We start from the raw sequence: 15,605 nt of genomic DNA, 5'->3' as shown, positions 1-15,605 counted from the left end.
TAGCATATACTGGTCACAATACTTTGATTGTCTTAAATCTTTTGGGATCTGTACACACATTAGGAAAAAAGTGACCAAACGACCTTTTGGACATTCCATGAGGGGAGCATGACTGAAAATCATCAAGCACTGTCTACATATCAAAACATATTCTGATCTGATGTCATCAAATTTAGTTCCGCAGTGTTCTCAGCACACACTTTTCCTGACTCGCTTTGAAAGCAAACAGCTGATACTAAATTCTGTGGGGCAAAATGTAACATAATTTGGATATGCTATTAACTGCTGTGTGTTGTTGAAGATGAGTGCAGAAGATATGCTGTCACATAGTGTTATGCTGCTGTCTGAAAGTGAAATCAAGATGACTGACACAAAAAAATTGTTTCTGGTTTTATGCAGAGTATATAGCTATGGCTTCAGTTAAACCCAGTGACTGTCACAGGAGTGTAATGTTTACAGTTAGAACAAACTAATCTTTCCATATCCTACAGACTGAGTTTAGTATGCTTTATGATTATCTTTCTTTTTCTATTAGCCACTTTTTCAGTACTTCTTGAACTAAGCATAATGGTACCTTACTCTTCACTGTTGATGTTTTACATTTTCATTTTTATATTGCTGTAGCTCAGGGGTTCCCAAACTTTTTGACATGGGAACCAGTAAATCCATTCACGAGCTTTTGGAGGACCAGAAACATTCATTTGCATATTTGCGTATTCATTAAGCAAATGATTAATATGCAAATAAGTTGTTTCTGGTCCTCCCAAGGCCCCCAGTGCCAGCTTTAGCAAAGCTTTTGATACGGTTACCGACAATATTCTTGCCAGCAAGTTAAGGGAATATGGATTGGATAAACGGACTGTAAGATGGATAGAAAGCTGGCTAGACCAGGGTTTCCCAAACTTTTTACTTTAGTTGGAACCCATTTTTTTCAGTACTGTTTTTTGCAGCCCCAAAATATAAACGTGTATTAAATTTTTTTTTAAATGAATAAACGTCCAGTGTTTCACCTGGCTGCATCCTCCGCCCAGCCAGGGCTTGGGGGACCTGGCGCCACATGGGCACTCCAGGAGGTGGGAGCAGGAGCAGATTGGGGGTAGGGGATCTGGCTAGGAGGGAGGGTGCAAGGAGGGGACTTGGGTAGGAGTTGGACCTCCCTGGTCTGGCACCCTCTGACCTGACTGGTCCCAGATGAGGGATATTTTGGACCAGGGGAGGTCATTTCATGGCTCCTGGTTTCCCCCCCTCCCCCCCCCGCTAGGATTCTTTGCATCTCCCTCCCCTGCAACCCAACTGAACTGCCCACCCCCTCTGGTTTCCTGCACCTACCCCAAAACCATCCCCCACAATCCAAGGGTGTGCAGCACCAGTTCCCAGCTGAGCTGCCCTTCTGTTCCGTATGCCTTCCTCCATCTACCTCAGCCCAGTTGAGCCGTGCACTGGTTCCCTGCATGCCTCCTCCACAGCACAGCTGAGCCCCATTTCCCTACACCTGTCCCCAAGCCCCAAAGAACTGCTGAGCCCAGTGTGGATTCCCTGCTCCTCCCTCCCTCCTTCCCCTTGAGTCCAGCACCGGGTTCCCGGCACCTCCTTCCTCCTGCAGCCCAGGTGAGCCCAGCTCCCTCCCCCCTTCCTGCAGCCCAGCCTGGCACTCCTCCTAGTGTGTCTGCCGAGACCGGCCCAGGGCTTGGGGGACCTGGTGCCACATGGGCACTCCGGGAGCCCGGAACACCCCAGCAGCCACGCTGAGGCCCAATATTTTTTTCCTGTGGTCTGGTACTGGGCTGCGGCCCATAGTTTGGAAATCGCTGCTGTAGCTAATTAAACTGAATTTTATTTTTTTTAAAAACCCCTTCCTTCTATTCCCCAAAAGTTTATCAATGTGGTCTTTTTACTAGAGAACTTATTTATTCTTCAGTTAATCTGTTGAATTTTTCATTGTCTACTAGTTTTTATCATACAGGTTGAATCTCTGAAATCCAGGATTCTCCGGTCTGGCAACATCCATGGTCCAGCAGGACCTTGGCTGTTGCTGGATCAGAGAGCCCAGCATCCAGGAGTGTGAATCATGTCCCAGGGGAGCCCTGGTCAGGTGGGGGAGAACCATGTCCCAGGGGAGCACTGGCTGTGGCTGGGGAGCCCTGGCCGGGTGGGACAGCAGTAGCACAGGCGAGTCCTGTCTCAGGCAGGGATCCGTAGTCAGGTGGTGGAGAAGAGGGGCAGACAGTGGGACCAAAAAGGAGCCAACTGCAAGGAGGGGGAGCGTCCATGGAGACCAGTGGCAGGGGACAACCCCATATCCAGTAAATTCCCTCATTCAGGAGCTTGGGTATCGAGGGTACCGAACAAGGGAGGCCCAACCTGTATTCTCATGAGTGACTGAATGTATCAAGGCCTTTATATGCAGATTTGCAGCATATATTAAATGCAGAAAAATCAGTGCAACATTAAGATTGTATCATTTTGAATTTGAAAACTAGGAAATGGAAATAATTAAGGTAGCATTTCTTATTCTGCCACATTGCACACCCTGTATGTTTGGTGATCTATTTTTTTATAATAAAAATAGTAATATAATAGACTACATGTGTACACAGAAGAACAGGACTGAAAATATGTGCAAGAGTCATGTTAACATTGTTCTTGGCACTTCAGCTTTTTCATATCTTTACTTTTCCTTTCTTTTCACTATATAACCTTAAAGTGGCAGTAACCTAGTTTGCAGGACTGGCCCGAGCCCTTTTGGTGCCCCAGGCATGCGGCGGTGCCCCAGGCATGCGGCACCACCCCCGGGCACATGCGGGGCACACGGCGCATGTGCTGCCCGGCCCGGCCAGTGCTGCTGGTGTGCACACCGGGAGGTGCAGAGCCCCACGGCCGTGGGATAAAGGGTGCTGCTGGCCGGCGCTGCAGGGCCGGCGCTGCGGGAGCCAGGCATGGGGCACCTGATGGCAGCTGTAAAGGACGCCGTGTGCCTCTCACAGCTGCCATCAGGTGCCCTCCGTCGGTTGGTGCCCCGGGCAGCTGTCTGGCTAGCCCGTGTCTCAGTCCGACCCTGCTAGTTTGTTGGTCTTTAACATGCCACACAACTTCTCATTGTTTTTGTTGCAACTGACTAACACGGCAACCCTCTAAATTCTTACATCTTCATTTTTATATCTCACTGAAGCGAACAGGAGTCTTGTTTTGGTTGCTGCCTTTGTTTTCAAGAAAACACTTCTCTGTTTTTTCTCCTCTCAGGCTATGTCTAAACTGCAGATCTTTTCCAGGATACCAGAGGTATCCCGGAAAAGCTATGCCACGTCCAAGGAACGTGTCCACTTTTTCGGAACAATTTCTGAAAAAACGTACATGTTCTTTCTCCATCCCTGTAATACTCATTGTATGAAGAAGAAGGGATGTGCCAAAAGAGGAGGTTTTTCACAAATTTAGCCCCGTGCAGATGGGCCAAATTTCAGAAAAGCCTCTTACGAAAGAAAAGCAGAAAAAGATACGCAAATAGCGAATCACAATTTGCGTATCTTTTTCCGACTTTTGTTTGCAGTCTAGACATAGCCTCGCTCTATAACACAGAGTGACTGAAGGGATTTTACTCAAAATTTCTGCAACAGAAATCATAGTTAGAAATGAGGTACTAAAAACATGGAGAATTATAAGTAAAGGTTACAAAAACACGGTATTTCTAATAGCAACTATTCTGTAATCTTAATTACAATATGCATTACCAAGTGCCCAGTCTAACATTTTCTGAGCCAAATGAGTTCAGCTTGTCCCAATAAGGGAATCTTAAATTTTAAACATAGATTTACTGATTCATTTCCAAGATACTAAACCAAAATTATTAAGCTACATAGGGATGCTACCTTAGACAACTTGAATTAAAGGTAAGGGATATAGATATCTTCTCTGTAATAAGCAACAAAAAATGAGAATCTGATGTTATAAAACAGTATCCAAAGGTTAAATGAGATTGTATTTCTAGGTAAGATTCTGAAATAAAGGGGAAAATCATTTATGCTGATATTTCTTCTCCTCTCCCCCCCCCCCCCTAGATTTATATAAGAAACTACAGTGGAAATTCTGCTATGCATATAGTCTCAATTTTGCAAACACTCACACATGAACTTAGTTTTAATCACATAAGTATATAGAAGCCAGTGGTAATTAAAGTTAAACATGTGAATAAGTATTTTCAGAATTGGGGTCAGAGACACAAACTATTGAATTATACTTAATACAAAGTTGTTTAAAAAAGTTTTGAAAAATGGATATAAATAAGAGTTAATTTTATATTTCCCATTTTAAATGTTTTTCTGGGGATCCTAACATGGCTGTTCTAGCTATAAATTTGAAACTTGTCATACATGTTGTCCAGAGTTCAAAGCCCCATTTCAGCAAAACATCTAAAATATGTTTTAAGTTCTTTCTTGAATACAAGCCTAAAATTGTCAGGTGAAATTGGTTTTGAAATGTAGGTACTGGACAGGGCCTAGGCCATAACTTGGAGAAAAGGAGAGTGAAAGAGTGTGAGGAGGGAGCCCCGAGGTCCTGGCCACTGCTGCTGCTACTATGGCAGTGGCCGGAGCTCCAGGTCCTTTAAAGTACTGCCCGGACACTGCATGGTGTGCTCCAAGCAGCATTTAAGGCTGCCTAAGGGAGGTGCAGTGCTCTCCAGGTAGCGCTAGGAGCAACCTAACCCCATCCCCTCTTCCATCTGAGCCCCACTCCTTCTGGGAGCATGGAGCAGGGTCCCCTTGCCTTGCCCAGGAGCCCAGCGGGGCTCTCAGCCCAGCTTAAAGAGACTTTAAAACAGTGCATTCTATTTGATGGCACATTATGAAAATTCACAATTAAACCTAAATTACAGGAGTTAAATGAAAGTACACTTTGACATGGAAGATCATTGCTTTTTACTATATTTAATTATTAGTTTGCACAATCTGATGCCATGAAGTAGAATGTATTATTTTAAATCTCAACTGCAGTATCTGTTAAATATGATAGGTAGAAAAATGTTGTCAGTATTTTCTGTAGATTAATCTATGGAGTAACTAAGTGCCAATTTAAAGATCCTATACATTTAAAATGATGAAGTATTTGTAAGTACAATCTATACAATTATTACTGTTTTTATTTAGGAAAAAGTACTATGTGCTTCACGATTTGCATATTGAAAATTGAAATGTTTGGCCATGTTGGTTGTTTTTTTTTCTTTAAATCTAAATTTTGAGCCTGTTTCTGAAAATTAGCTAATCTCATATTTAGGCAACTAAATACATATTTAGTATTGTGCCTTGATTTTTTTTTTTCAAAAAACAATGAGAATCTACAGCTGCTATTGTCTTCAAAATTATGTTACTCAAATCCCAATCTTGCAAGGAGCTCAGTGTGGACAGCTTCTGGCAAGATCTCAAGGCTCTCTTAATCCCTTAATATGAAATTAGGGAGCAGATCATCAGGTGTTGTAAATAGTCATAGCTCCATTGAAGTCTATTTAGCCTACATTTAGGAATCTAAATAGAAAATTATAGTCATAATATGCAAAGAGTGGTGTCTTTAAAAACTGTGAAAGTTTTGTTTCACCGACTCTCTTTTTTTTTTTTTTTTATAATGAAATTTATTTGCAGCTGATTCAACAGGAACTCATTCCCTCTATACCACCTATAAAGATTATGAATTAATGTTTCATGTATCAACTATGCTACCATACATGCCAAGTAACAGGCAACAGGTATGTTTTCTTAATTCACATTTTTATAGTAATATGTTGTGTAAAATTTAGGGGCTGAATGGAGTTTTTGTTTGAAATTATTGTTTTGCTGTAAAACAATATTAGTGGTTTATGCAAATTAAGACCATCACTTAGAATCATGTTTATAGAAATCTTGTTAAAGCATTAAGTACTCAGATGTTATTTTAATTTATCTTCATGATTTAGAAACTTATTCTGATTCTTCCATTGCATGCTAATATTAAATAACACTGATGTGTGAAGATTAAAACATTTTTCTCAAACTTAAATTAGAATAAAATCCATCATGTGATTAAAATATGTAATAATGTAACAAAGTTTTTAGATGATCCTGAGTAATCTTTATTTTTTATTTCAGCCTTCAAACCTCTGCTTAGTGTACTATTTTAATAATAATGCCTCACCAAATCCTATAAGGCATCTGCTTGTAGTGATAGATGGCTGTGCAACAAACTTTTTTTCTATCTGATAAATTCTCATGGCTCATATTATAGCTCAGAAACTCTTAGAGCATTAAGGATGGCTAAAAAACACCACAGCATCCAAAGTGTGTGGAATCCTGAATAAGGTTATGTCTGTCTTTGCCTGTACTAGATAGTGAAATCCTTCAGAAAAAATATTTTTTGTGAATAAGTAGAAAAGCACATTTGGTATAATATATCAAAACAACAACAGAGTAGAGCTATTCACTGATCAGATGACTGTTGATGATACAACTTTTTTTACATATTCGGCGTATTTCTGCCTCTACAGAAGTAAAACAAAAAGTGTTTAATTGTAGTATCTTCTGCAGTTGCAGTGCAAGATACAACTGTTTTTCCAACATCCCCGCTTCTCTTGACAGCTTTGGCCCATCTTTTGTTGTGATGTAGAGTTATGTAACAGAGTCACTTTGCCCAGAGACCAGTCTTACTTCATTGACTGTAAGATTAAACTTTTATATTACATTTTACCAGACTGGCAAACATACATGGCTTTAATGTTTAATTTAAAAATCACATTTAAGTATTCCTGAGATACTATATATATGTAAAACAAATTGGAGATCAAAGTGATGACTTTGTACAAAAGGTAGTATTTGAAAGATATATTGCCAAGGTTCAAGTCATCATCTAATCTTGAATCTTTATTTTTAAAGACTTCTTTTTCCTTGGTTAAACACAGATGCAAAATACGTTGGAATAGAAGAATATTGGTCTTTATGTGAACGGCTTAAAAACTTATGTAAATAGAAAGGATGCAGTGCAATAAGATATAATATGCTGAATGAGCTTGATCCTAAAATGAACATTTTCATTGCTTATCACAAGTGCTGACAGTAAATATGGCCTTACTTGAAGTTTATTATTATTATTATTTTGGTCATTGTCTGTCTTGAGTTGCCCTCAGCCTTGAGCATAGGGAACCCTTTTACCTTGATCCACTAATTTTCATGATTGTTTACTGTTTGTCAGTTCCACTGCTGCATTGTTCAGCCACCCCTGCTGCTGTCCTATTGCTTCTTACTTTGCCTTCTCTTTATCCTTTTCCCTGACACTCCCTTCTGTTTCCTTCCTTTCTAGATAGATGCCTGTTGTTGATCTACTTCCAAAATACTCCTTTTTTAATTGTTATTGTCCCCTAATAATGAACACTCCCTTGCACAATGTTTCAGCAAGCACCCATCAGTCTTTGTACTTCTGACAGTGTTGGTATTTAGAAGCAGTTTTGCATTGTGATCCATTGCTTTCTTGAGGTCAAAATAATGTGGCAGTTTCACAAGGAGAAGCAGTATATATTCCTGAAGACCCGCCACATTATTTTTTTTTAGATGCTGGAACACAACAGTGTTTGCATGGCATGGACACCTGCCTGAGGTGTGATAACACACTCAAGTACCAAGAAATTTAGCCAGCCTTAATGTGTAAAAGGGGTCATTAATAAACAAATGTTTACTTTATCACCATTGCTATTTAGTTACCAAAATATGTATTGAAATGTGCAATATATCGGCAGTGGTATCTCTCACAAGATAGGAAGAAATCTGATCAGAAGAATAAGTCTTTCCCTTGAGATTCCTGGAAGTCTCAAGACCACAAGCGCAGTTGCTCATGACCCCAGGACATTGAGACTTATAAGCCATGTGGTATATGAACACTGCTTTCTCAGCAGGACTTGGCTCACTGTATCCACATACCCAAGTAGGGGGAGGATAGAGAACATGGCAACTTCCCTTTTTAGGTACAAAAGGTAACTGAGCCCCCCAAATCAGTAGCTTGTTGCACCAGCATTAAGGGGTGTATGCTGACACAGACATGACTCTGCCCCCTCAATATGATTTCCTACTTTCTGTCGTCATTTGTCAAGATGTCAAATCATTCTTCTTCAACATTTAGAAACAGGGCCTCTTATGAGCAAGCTCTGAGCTTTTGCTAATTCCAAATACCGGTGAGCCAAAAATAGGCCACACCAGAATTGTCTGTTGCTTCTTCCAGGACTTAACTACGCCCTGCTTGGTCACTGATCAGGACATCCCTCTAGTTTTAGAGCCAGCAGGAGATCCAAAGAGCAAGGTAATTTTCACTTTGGCGGCAACGTAGGCTGGGGACCCTCGATTCAGCTGCGCCTTCCCTAGAACAGAGAGGACGACCAGCCCTGGTGTGGCCCCAGTTCCTTCTCCTATTGTTAGCCTCTCCTTCAAATCATAGTTCAAGGTTTTCTCCTTTAAACTTTACCCTTCCAAAGTCCCTTTCCAGTTCACTCCCTTGCAAGTTTCTCCTCACATTTGGAGTCTGCTTCTATACATAGTCAGACCTGATTAACTCAAATCCTTTCATTGCATTCATTCTTGTCTGGATTAATTAAAGAAAAGTAAAAATCAGATTAACAAGTTATTTCATTGATACATAAGATTAGTTGCTGCTAAACTTCGAGAGAATCAGACAGATGGGCTCACATAACTCAGTTTAACCAGGTCTGATTGAAATACCATTTCACGTTTGTTATTGTGTTGAACAGAAATACATATTGAAATTACTTTTTTGAAGTCCCTTTACTTATTTTAGAAATATACTAAAATAAGATTGCAGGTTTCTTTATTTGTGATATTTCCACTTTTCACCACTGAATTGAGTGAAGACTGATATATTTCACTCTTATCACAAGAACTCCTTCATTCTCAGTTGGAACAGGTGATTGAAATTACACAGAAATGGGCAGGTTGTCTATGAACGTACATAGCCAGGAAGTGTGCTACATTTTAACATGGTAGCCCATATTTTCCCTCTAGATTTTGTATACATCAGAAAATTAGAGTTCGTCATTATGGATAAGATATCCTAGTCAATACAGTAACTAATATCTTTGTATAAACTTTTTAATCAATCAGTTTTTGCTTTTCTCACATATTCTCCTTACTGGACTCCCTTTTGTGTGTTAAGTTCTTCTTCACTGGTTTGCTGTTGACTACCCACACTTTTGTATTAAGTTCATTTCACATTTTACCATAACAATTTAGACTGATACTAGAGTGATCTCAGAGAGTGTCTGGGTGTCTTCTTCCTGTAAGTAATCCTGCGTGGTCTGTGTACCCTATTGAGAATCCCTACTGTGCTTCAGCATTTGTCGTAAGAAACTTCGGAATATGTTAGAAAGGCAGATGAATAAACTGAGCAAACCTGAAAATGAGAGAGGAAGAGGAAACTGAGGTTTCAAAAATAGTTAGGAAGTGGAAGTTGGAAAGAGAATAGGTTAAAGGGACAAACTGGAAAAGGGCATGGGACAGTCATTTTAACTTAGCCTGGTTTCCTTCAATCCCTCTTGCATTTTCAGCCAATTACCCTTATTTATGCTTTCCAGGAAAGTGTGTTCCCCTCTTCCCCTCCCCCCCCTTGAACAATTATGATTTCTCCTGTACTTTGCTCTTGCTAGAGTTCTTCCTTTCATGTTTTGGTTCATCTCCTTCTACCCCCATCCCCGGTTTCCTTCTCTCCACTTTCAAGCTCTTTGCATTCTGATTCCCTATATACAGACACATCACTGTGTTTTGCCTTCACTCAGTTTGCGTTGAACTTCACTGATCACTTGTGCATGGTAGCCATTTATAATGGCAGAGTTATATTGGTTTTATTAAAAAATTGTCAATGAAGTCACTCAGATTTCAACAAACCTGGTAAGGTTTTAAGAATGTTGACCACACTTTAAATTCATGTTAATATTTTAAGCTTTCTAAAGCACCTAAAATGTTAATCAGCTTATTGATAGGACTCAAGAACCAGCTTTACTGTAAAGAGCTACTGTTGCTAATACAGTGCTTCTAGATTTCAAAAACTTTTTAGTCTTATATCTTACAGATGTGTTCTATTCTTGCCTATGTGTCCCATGATTATTTGTAGGTTAAGGAGCACTTCCCAAAGACATTTAGCACATTTTTAAAAAGGAAAAGAATCTGCTTGGAGACAAAATAATTATTTTGATAACATACAAAATCTAGTCTTACATGAGTTCTGCTTACTTACGTTCAATTTAAATAGCCCTGTGATTGGAAGGTCTGACACAAATTCATTTGTTATGTAGGTTCCAACCTGTAAGGCAGTGATAACCTCTCACTGTGAACTTGTGCTTTACTATGCTGATCTAAATGCACTATACATCATTAAAACAAATTACATTATTTCTGACATTACATTTAAACACAACGTCAAATAGTTTATTATGCATTTCGAACATAGATTGTGTGCAATACACATATATCTTACAGTTGCCCAAACAGCTATTTATTGTGGCTTTACCATTTAATGAATAAGAAAATATATTGTAGAACAAAATTAGTATTTTTCAAATCTTTTTAAGTGCTCATTGGTTAATATTTCTTTTTTTCTTTACATTATTCTTGATTTTTTTAGTGCATTCAAAGTAGCATATTTTGTTAGTACTTCAGAACTGCATTACCATCGATTCTTGTTGGCTTTCCAGATGTATGGTTGTAAACAGATCTCTGGCATTTATATATAAACAATAAGATAATTGTGCCTATTTTATGTATGAGTTTGAATATTGGTTTTTCATATAAAAATCAATAAAAGCAATTATTCCAAAAACAAGATAACTTCTTTCTAAACACTGGAGAAGTAAACTCATCATTGCCCTATATCATATAGCTGATTTCTTACAGTTCTTTCGGTTGTATTTTGGCTCTGTAGTGTTAGTGCAGCCTTACAAAGCTGACTCACTAGTCCACAATGCAAGTTCTGCAGACTTCTGGGTGATAACACATCTACACCCTGCAACACGTGCTGTTCTAGCACAAACTACTTAATAGCATTAGCAGAGCCTTAAAAAACTTTTTAAAAAATTAGTAAGTTATAGACATACAAGTCTTTCACTAATAACCGTAACTTCATTTTGTAGCCACAAAAGGTTAAATAAATAGGTTTGGTTTTCTATTTTTGTTTAGGGAGGGTGGGGTTGGTTTTTTGTTTTTGTTTTTGTTTTTTTTAAGAATAGGCCTTATCCTTCAGTATACTCTTTTCCATTTACATGACCATTCAATTTTCAGCCTATAATAAAAAAAATATTACCTGTAAAATTATATATCCCTATAATAAAGAAACGGACAACAAAGAATTACTGTAGTGAGGTTATGATCAGTAAATTTGAAGCTCTGGTACATTCATAGTTGTATCCACTGCTATATCACTAAATTTAAGATAGCTAGAATTTGTGCTGACAGTTTACTAGGTGACTAATTTAAAAAAAAATATTTAGGGACTTAATACAGTTTAGGAGAGGAGAGGTTTCCTGACAAAAGATAAACAATATTGTGCTTCAGATATGAAAGGACATACAAATGTTAGTGCTAAATGTCAAATGTTATGCAATTTTCATATTAATACACAAGTACTCTAATATGTGGAGATGAACACTGGCTGACATATCGAAAAAGAATCAAATCATAAAGTAAGGCTGGTAAAGTTATTAGCTTAGCCCATTCTTCCCCTCATGCCCCCATACATCCCAGTTTCATGCATCTCCACACTGGGAATACTGCATTGTAAAAATGTATCCACTTTCTGAAGTGACTCATTTTAAAAATTAAGTTGTCAATTGTTTTTTGTTTTGGTTTTTTTTGGTTTTTTTTTTTTTGCAAATGTGAAGAGAAAACTAACTGATTTTAAATTCATATTCCTTGTACATAGCTTCTAAGGAAAAGGCACATAGGAAATGATATCGTTACTGTTGTCTTCCAAGAGCCCGGAGCGCTTCCTTTTACTCCAAAAAATATCCGATCTCACTTTCAACATGTGTTTGTCATAGTTAAAGTGCATAATCCTTGCACTGAAAATGTGTGCTATAGGTGAGTGGATACTTACTATTCTTCTTCTTTGCTATTTTCATTAAAATAAAGCATCTTTTCCAAGCAATGTACATATGTGAAGAAGTGTATATATGTGTGTGGGTGTGTCTGTTTTCTCTGTATTTCTGCTATGTTTCTCTTCCAGTTTAGAGTTTCATTTTTAAAGGTGCATAGAATATAAAAAGTAAGGTATTTGACATCACTATAATGATAGCATTTCAGACTGGTTCATTTAATAGATCATGATCATTAAGGGTTTAAGTTTAGAGAGCTTTGTTTGTATTCATACTTAATTGTGGGTATAGTTTTGTAGGCATAGCTAAAGATATGTAGATATTGGAAAAGAAAAAATGGACTTAAATGTCAGCAAAGGAGGTTTACGTTGAACATTAGCAAAAACTTCCTACCTGTCAGGGTGGTTAAACACTGGAATAAATTGCCTAGGGAAGTTGTGGAATCTCCACCACTGGAGATATTTAAGAACAGGTTAACAGACATCTATCAGGGATGATATAGACCATGCTTGATCCTGCTGTGAGGGCAGAGGACCGGACTTGATGATCTCTTGAGGTCCCTTTCAGTTTTAGTATTCTATATTTATTTACTTGTGGACATATAAAGGGCAGTCAGGTTTTAAAAATAAGACTTGAAGTTATAGCAATGGAAAGGTTAATGGTGAAGTTAGTGAAAGGTTAACCTCACCATTAACAATATGAAAGGCTAATGGTGAGGACTGGAGCACCTCCCCATTTGGCATGAGCAGGGGGCTACTCCAGCCTTGCAGGGCCCACTGTAGAAAGGGACTGCTGTAACTGGTCTGGAGCTTCCCCTGTCCACAGCGGAGGGACCACAGTTAAGAGATGCTCTGGTTGGGCTGGAGCAGCCCCTGCCTGCAGTGGCACGGCTGCTGCAGCCCGGTGACTAGTTGGGGAGGGAGGACAAAGTGCATCGTCCAAAGGGAGCCATGTGACTACTACATATGACTCTTCCCCTATCCCTCCATCAACTTGGAACTTCCATGCTATCAGCATGGCCAGAAGTTGTCTGGAATTTGAAGGAGTGCTGCCACTGCAACTCCTCCCCTTCTCATCCTATCCTAGCATGTTACCTGGTGGGGGAAGGGAGGCTCTTTCCCACTGCACTGCATCACTCTGGGCAGCCTCTCCTCTTTCAAACAGCATTGCAGAGAGTCTGTCTGGGACACTGTAGCATCTGTCAACTTCAGATAAATGACAGTGGATCTCCTAGAAGTATGTAGTCTTTTAAAACTCATTCAGTTTTGTTCAAGGATTGGCAAATAGAGATGTGGCATGAAGCAGCTGCTATGTAGAATTACTTCCCTTTGCTCTCAGACCATTAGATGCTGTTCTGCCCCAACCAGGAGATTGAAATGCCATGCTGGGGCAGCAGCTGTTTTTCATGGGTCACATTATGCCATTCTTGCTTTCACTGAATAAGACTTTGTTCCCTATGTAGTTTAGTTTAGAGACTATTTTAGAGGAAGATGCAACTCAGCAAGGAAAAAGGTGGCAATATTTGGGCCCTCTACTGGTTCTTGTAGGATACCAGCAGATACCTAAGTATACTGAAGCTATGGAGTCTGTTGCCCTTGGCTAGAATGAATTCCTCTCCCTTTTGTATTTCATGTGGCCTCAGACCCTCTCCATTAGAGGGAACTATGTAACAGAACTGTTTGGCTTTCTGCAGACTTTTTTTTCTTCCTGTAACTTTTTTTACTCAAGCATGGGAACATTTGGACAAATGTGCCAGATATACCCTATATTTCAAATTCTGCCCTCAAATTGTTTCTGTACTATCCTAGCAACGTCAGTGGGGTGATATGGGTATAACTGGGGGTCGGGAGAATTTGGCCCTCAGGAAGGAGTTTGTTCAATTTGTCAGAGATGGAATAAAGGAGTTAGTGAAAAAGTAAATAAGATACATTTGCTTTAAGAAAATTCAACTTGAAAGCTCCTTAAAATTAAGGTTCCATCTAAATAACAATACCCTAGGAACCATTTTGCATTTATCCCAGGGAAAATAAGAAGAAATACACTTTATAAACAGTCCTTATTGAAATGCTGCAGCTTTGTAAATTCTGGACTTTGACCTGAATTATATGAATAAAGAGGAGTCACAAATGGCTTTGTTTTATAAGTCCAGTCAATTTTGTTTACACCCTTTTGTTTGACTTGTAGATGTGTACAAATAAAACAGGTTTCCTATATGTTTCAGATACACAGCTTTGTAATGTCTAACGGTTCATATCTCTCAATTTGTACATTGAAACTCATCTGTGTCAGTGGGTTATGTAGATCATAGTCATGTAGAGATTTTGTTGTGACGGTTATCCATTTTATTTTTTGTTTTTATTTCTAGTGTTGGAGTATCAAGATCAAAAGATGTACCTCCATTTGGTCCACCAATCCCCAAAGGAGTAACGTTCCCCAAATCAGCAGTTTTTAGGGACTTCCTTTTAGCCAAAGTTATTAATGCTGAAAATGCAGCACACAAGTCAGAAAAATTCCGAGCCATGGCCACCAGGACGCGACAAGAATATTTGAAAGATCTGGCAGAAAATTTTGTTACTACAGCTACAGTGGATACTTCGGTGAAGTTCAGTTTTATTACTCTTGGGGCAAAGAAAAAAGAGAAAGTTAAACCAAGAAAGGATGCTCATTTATTTAGTGTTGGAGCAATTATGTGGAATGTGATAGCACGGGACTTTGGCCAGTCTGCAGACATTGAATGTCTCCTTGGAATCTCCAATGAATTTATCATGTTGATTGAAAAAGAATCCAAAAATGTAGTGTTTAACTGCTCCTGCAGAGATGTTATTGGATGGACTTCAGGATTAATGAGTATTAAAATCTTTTATGAAAGAGGAGAATGTATTCTTCTCTCTGCAATTGATAATTGTTCTGATGACATCAGAGAAGTTGTACAAAGACTAGAAGTAAGTCTTTCTCTTACCCCAAACCTCTCAAATTTGATGCAGTTTATGAAGAATTAGGCACTATGTTCTCTTCTCTCCTCTCCTTTTCTTTCTGACCTCTTCCCCCTCCTCCTTTTTATTAACTATATGAATATTTTTAAAAGTTAATTTGAAAGCTGAATTTTGGAGTGCTTGCATCCTTACCCATACAGCTAGTAAATGTTGACTTTTAATGGATAATGTTCTAAACACTCAGACACCATTTACCTTTAGTTAGTTGATTTATAAGAATTTCAATAGGGGCTCACAATGCCTAAAGGTGACCATTACACACATTGACATCTGCATAACCTGAGACTACATCGATCTTAGTAGAAAATCAGACCCCATACCTGATCAGAGCACCACTGAAGTCAGGAGTCTCTCTATGTGGCGTTTACTCCACGACGGAGGCATAAGATGTCCATTTATAACTGTGATAAAATATTTTTTTTAAACTACAAAACTGAATAATATGAACTAGGCATCTGAATGCATATAAATGTGATTCTCCAGATAGCTTCCCCATTTGATGAAACATAAAT

At 38.9% G+C, this 15,605-nt stretch overlaps 1 protein-coding gene across 9 annotated transcripts in view; it reads left to right on the top strand.

The window, feature by feature from the left end:
* Positions 1 to 15,605, top strand: part of SIPA1L2 (signal induced proliferation associated 1 like 2) — a 251,297-nt gene that overhangs the window by 150,490 nt on the left and 85,202 nt on the right. For 6 of the 9 annotated variants that reach the window (XM_075924753.1, XM_075924747.1, XM_075924746.1 and 3 more), the window contains 4 exons: positions 5,628 to 5,731; positions 8,227 to 8,304; positions 11,929 to 12,086; positions 14,466 to 15,042. In XM_075924753.1, coding sequence (XP_075780868.1) covers positions 5,628 to 5,731; positions 8,227 to 8,304; positions 11,929 to 12,086; positions 14,466 to 15,042 — 917 coding nt within the window. The remainder of the gene's footprint in view (positions 1 to 5,627; positions 5,732 to 8,226; positions 8,305 to 11,928; positions 12,087 to 14,465; positions 15,043 to 15,605) is intronic. The other 3 variants (XM_075924750.1, XM_075924752.1, XM_075924754.1) reach the window with 1 other exon arrangement.

This window comes from Pelodiscus sinensis, chromosome 3 (assembly GCF_049634645.1).
Source record: "Pelodiscus sinensis isolate JC-2024 chromosome 3, ASM4963464v1, whole genome shotgun sequence".
Taxonomy (NCBI): domain Eukaryota; kingdom Metazoa; phylum Chordata; order Testudines; family Trionychidae; genus Pelodiscus; species Pelodiscus sinensis.
Note: the sequence above shows the minus strand (reverse complement) of the source record. Positions and strands in the feature narration are given on the sequence as shown.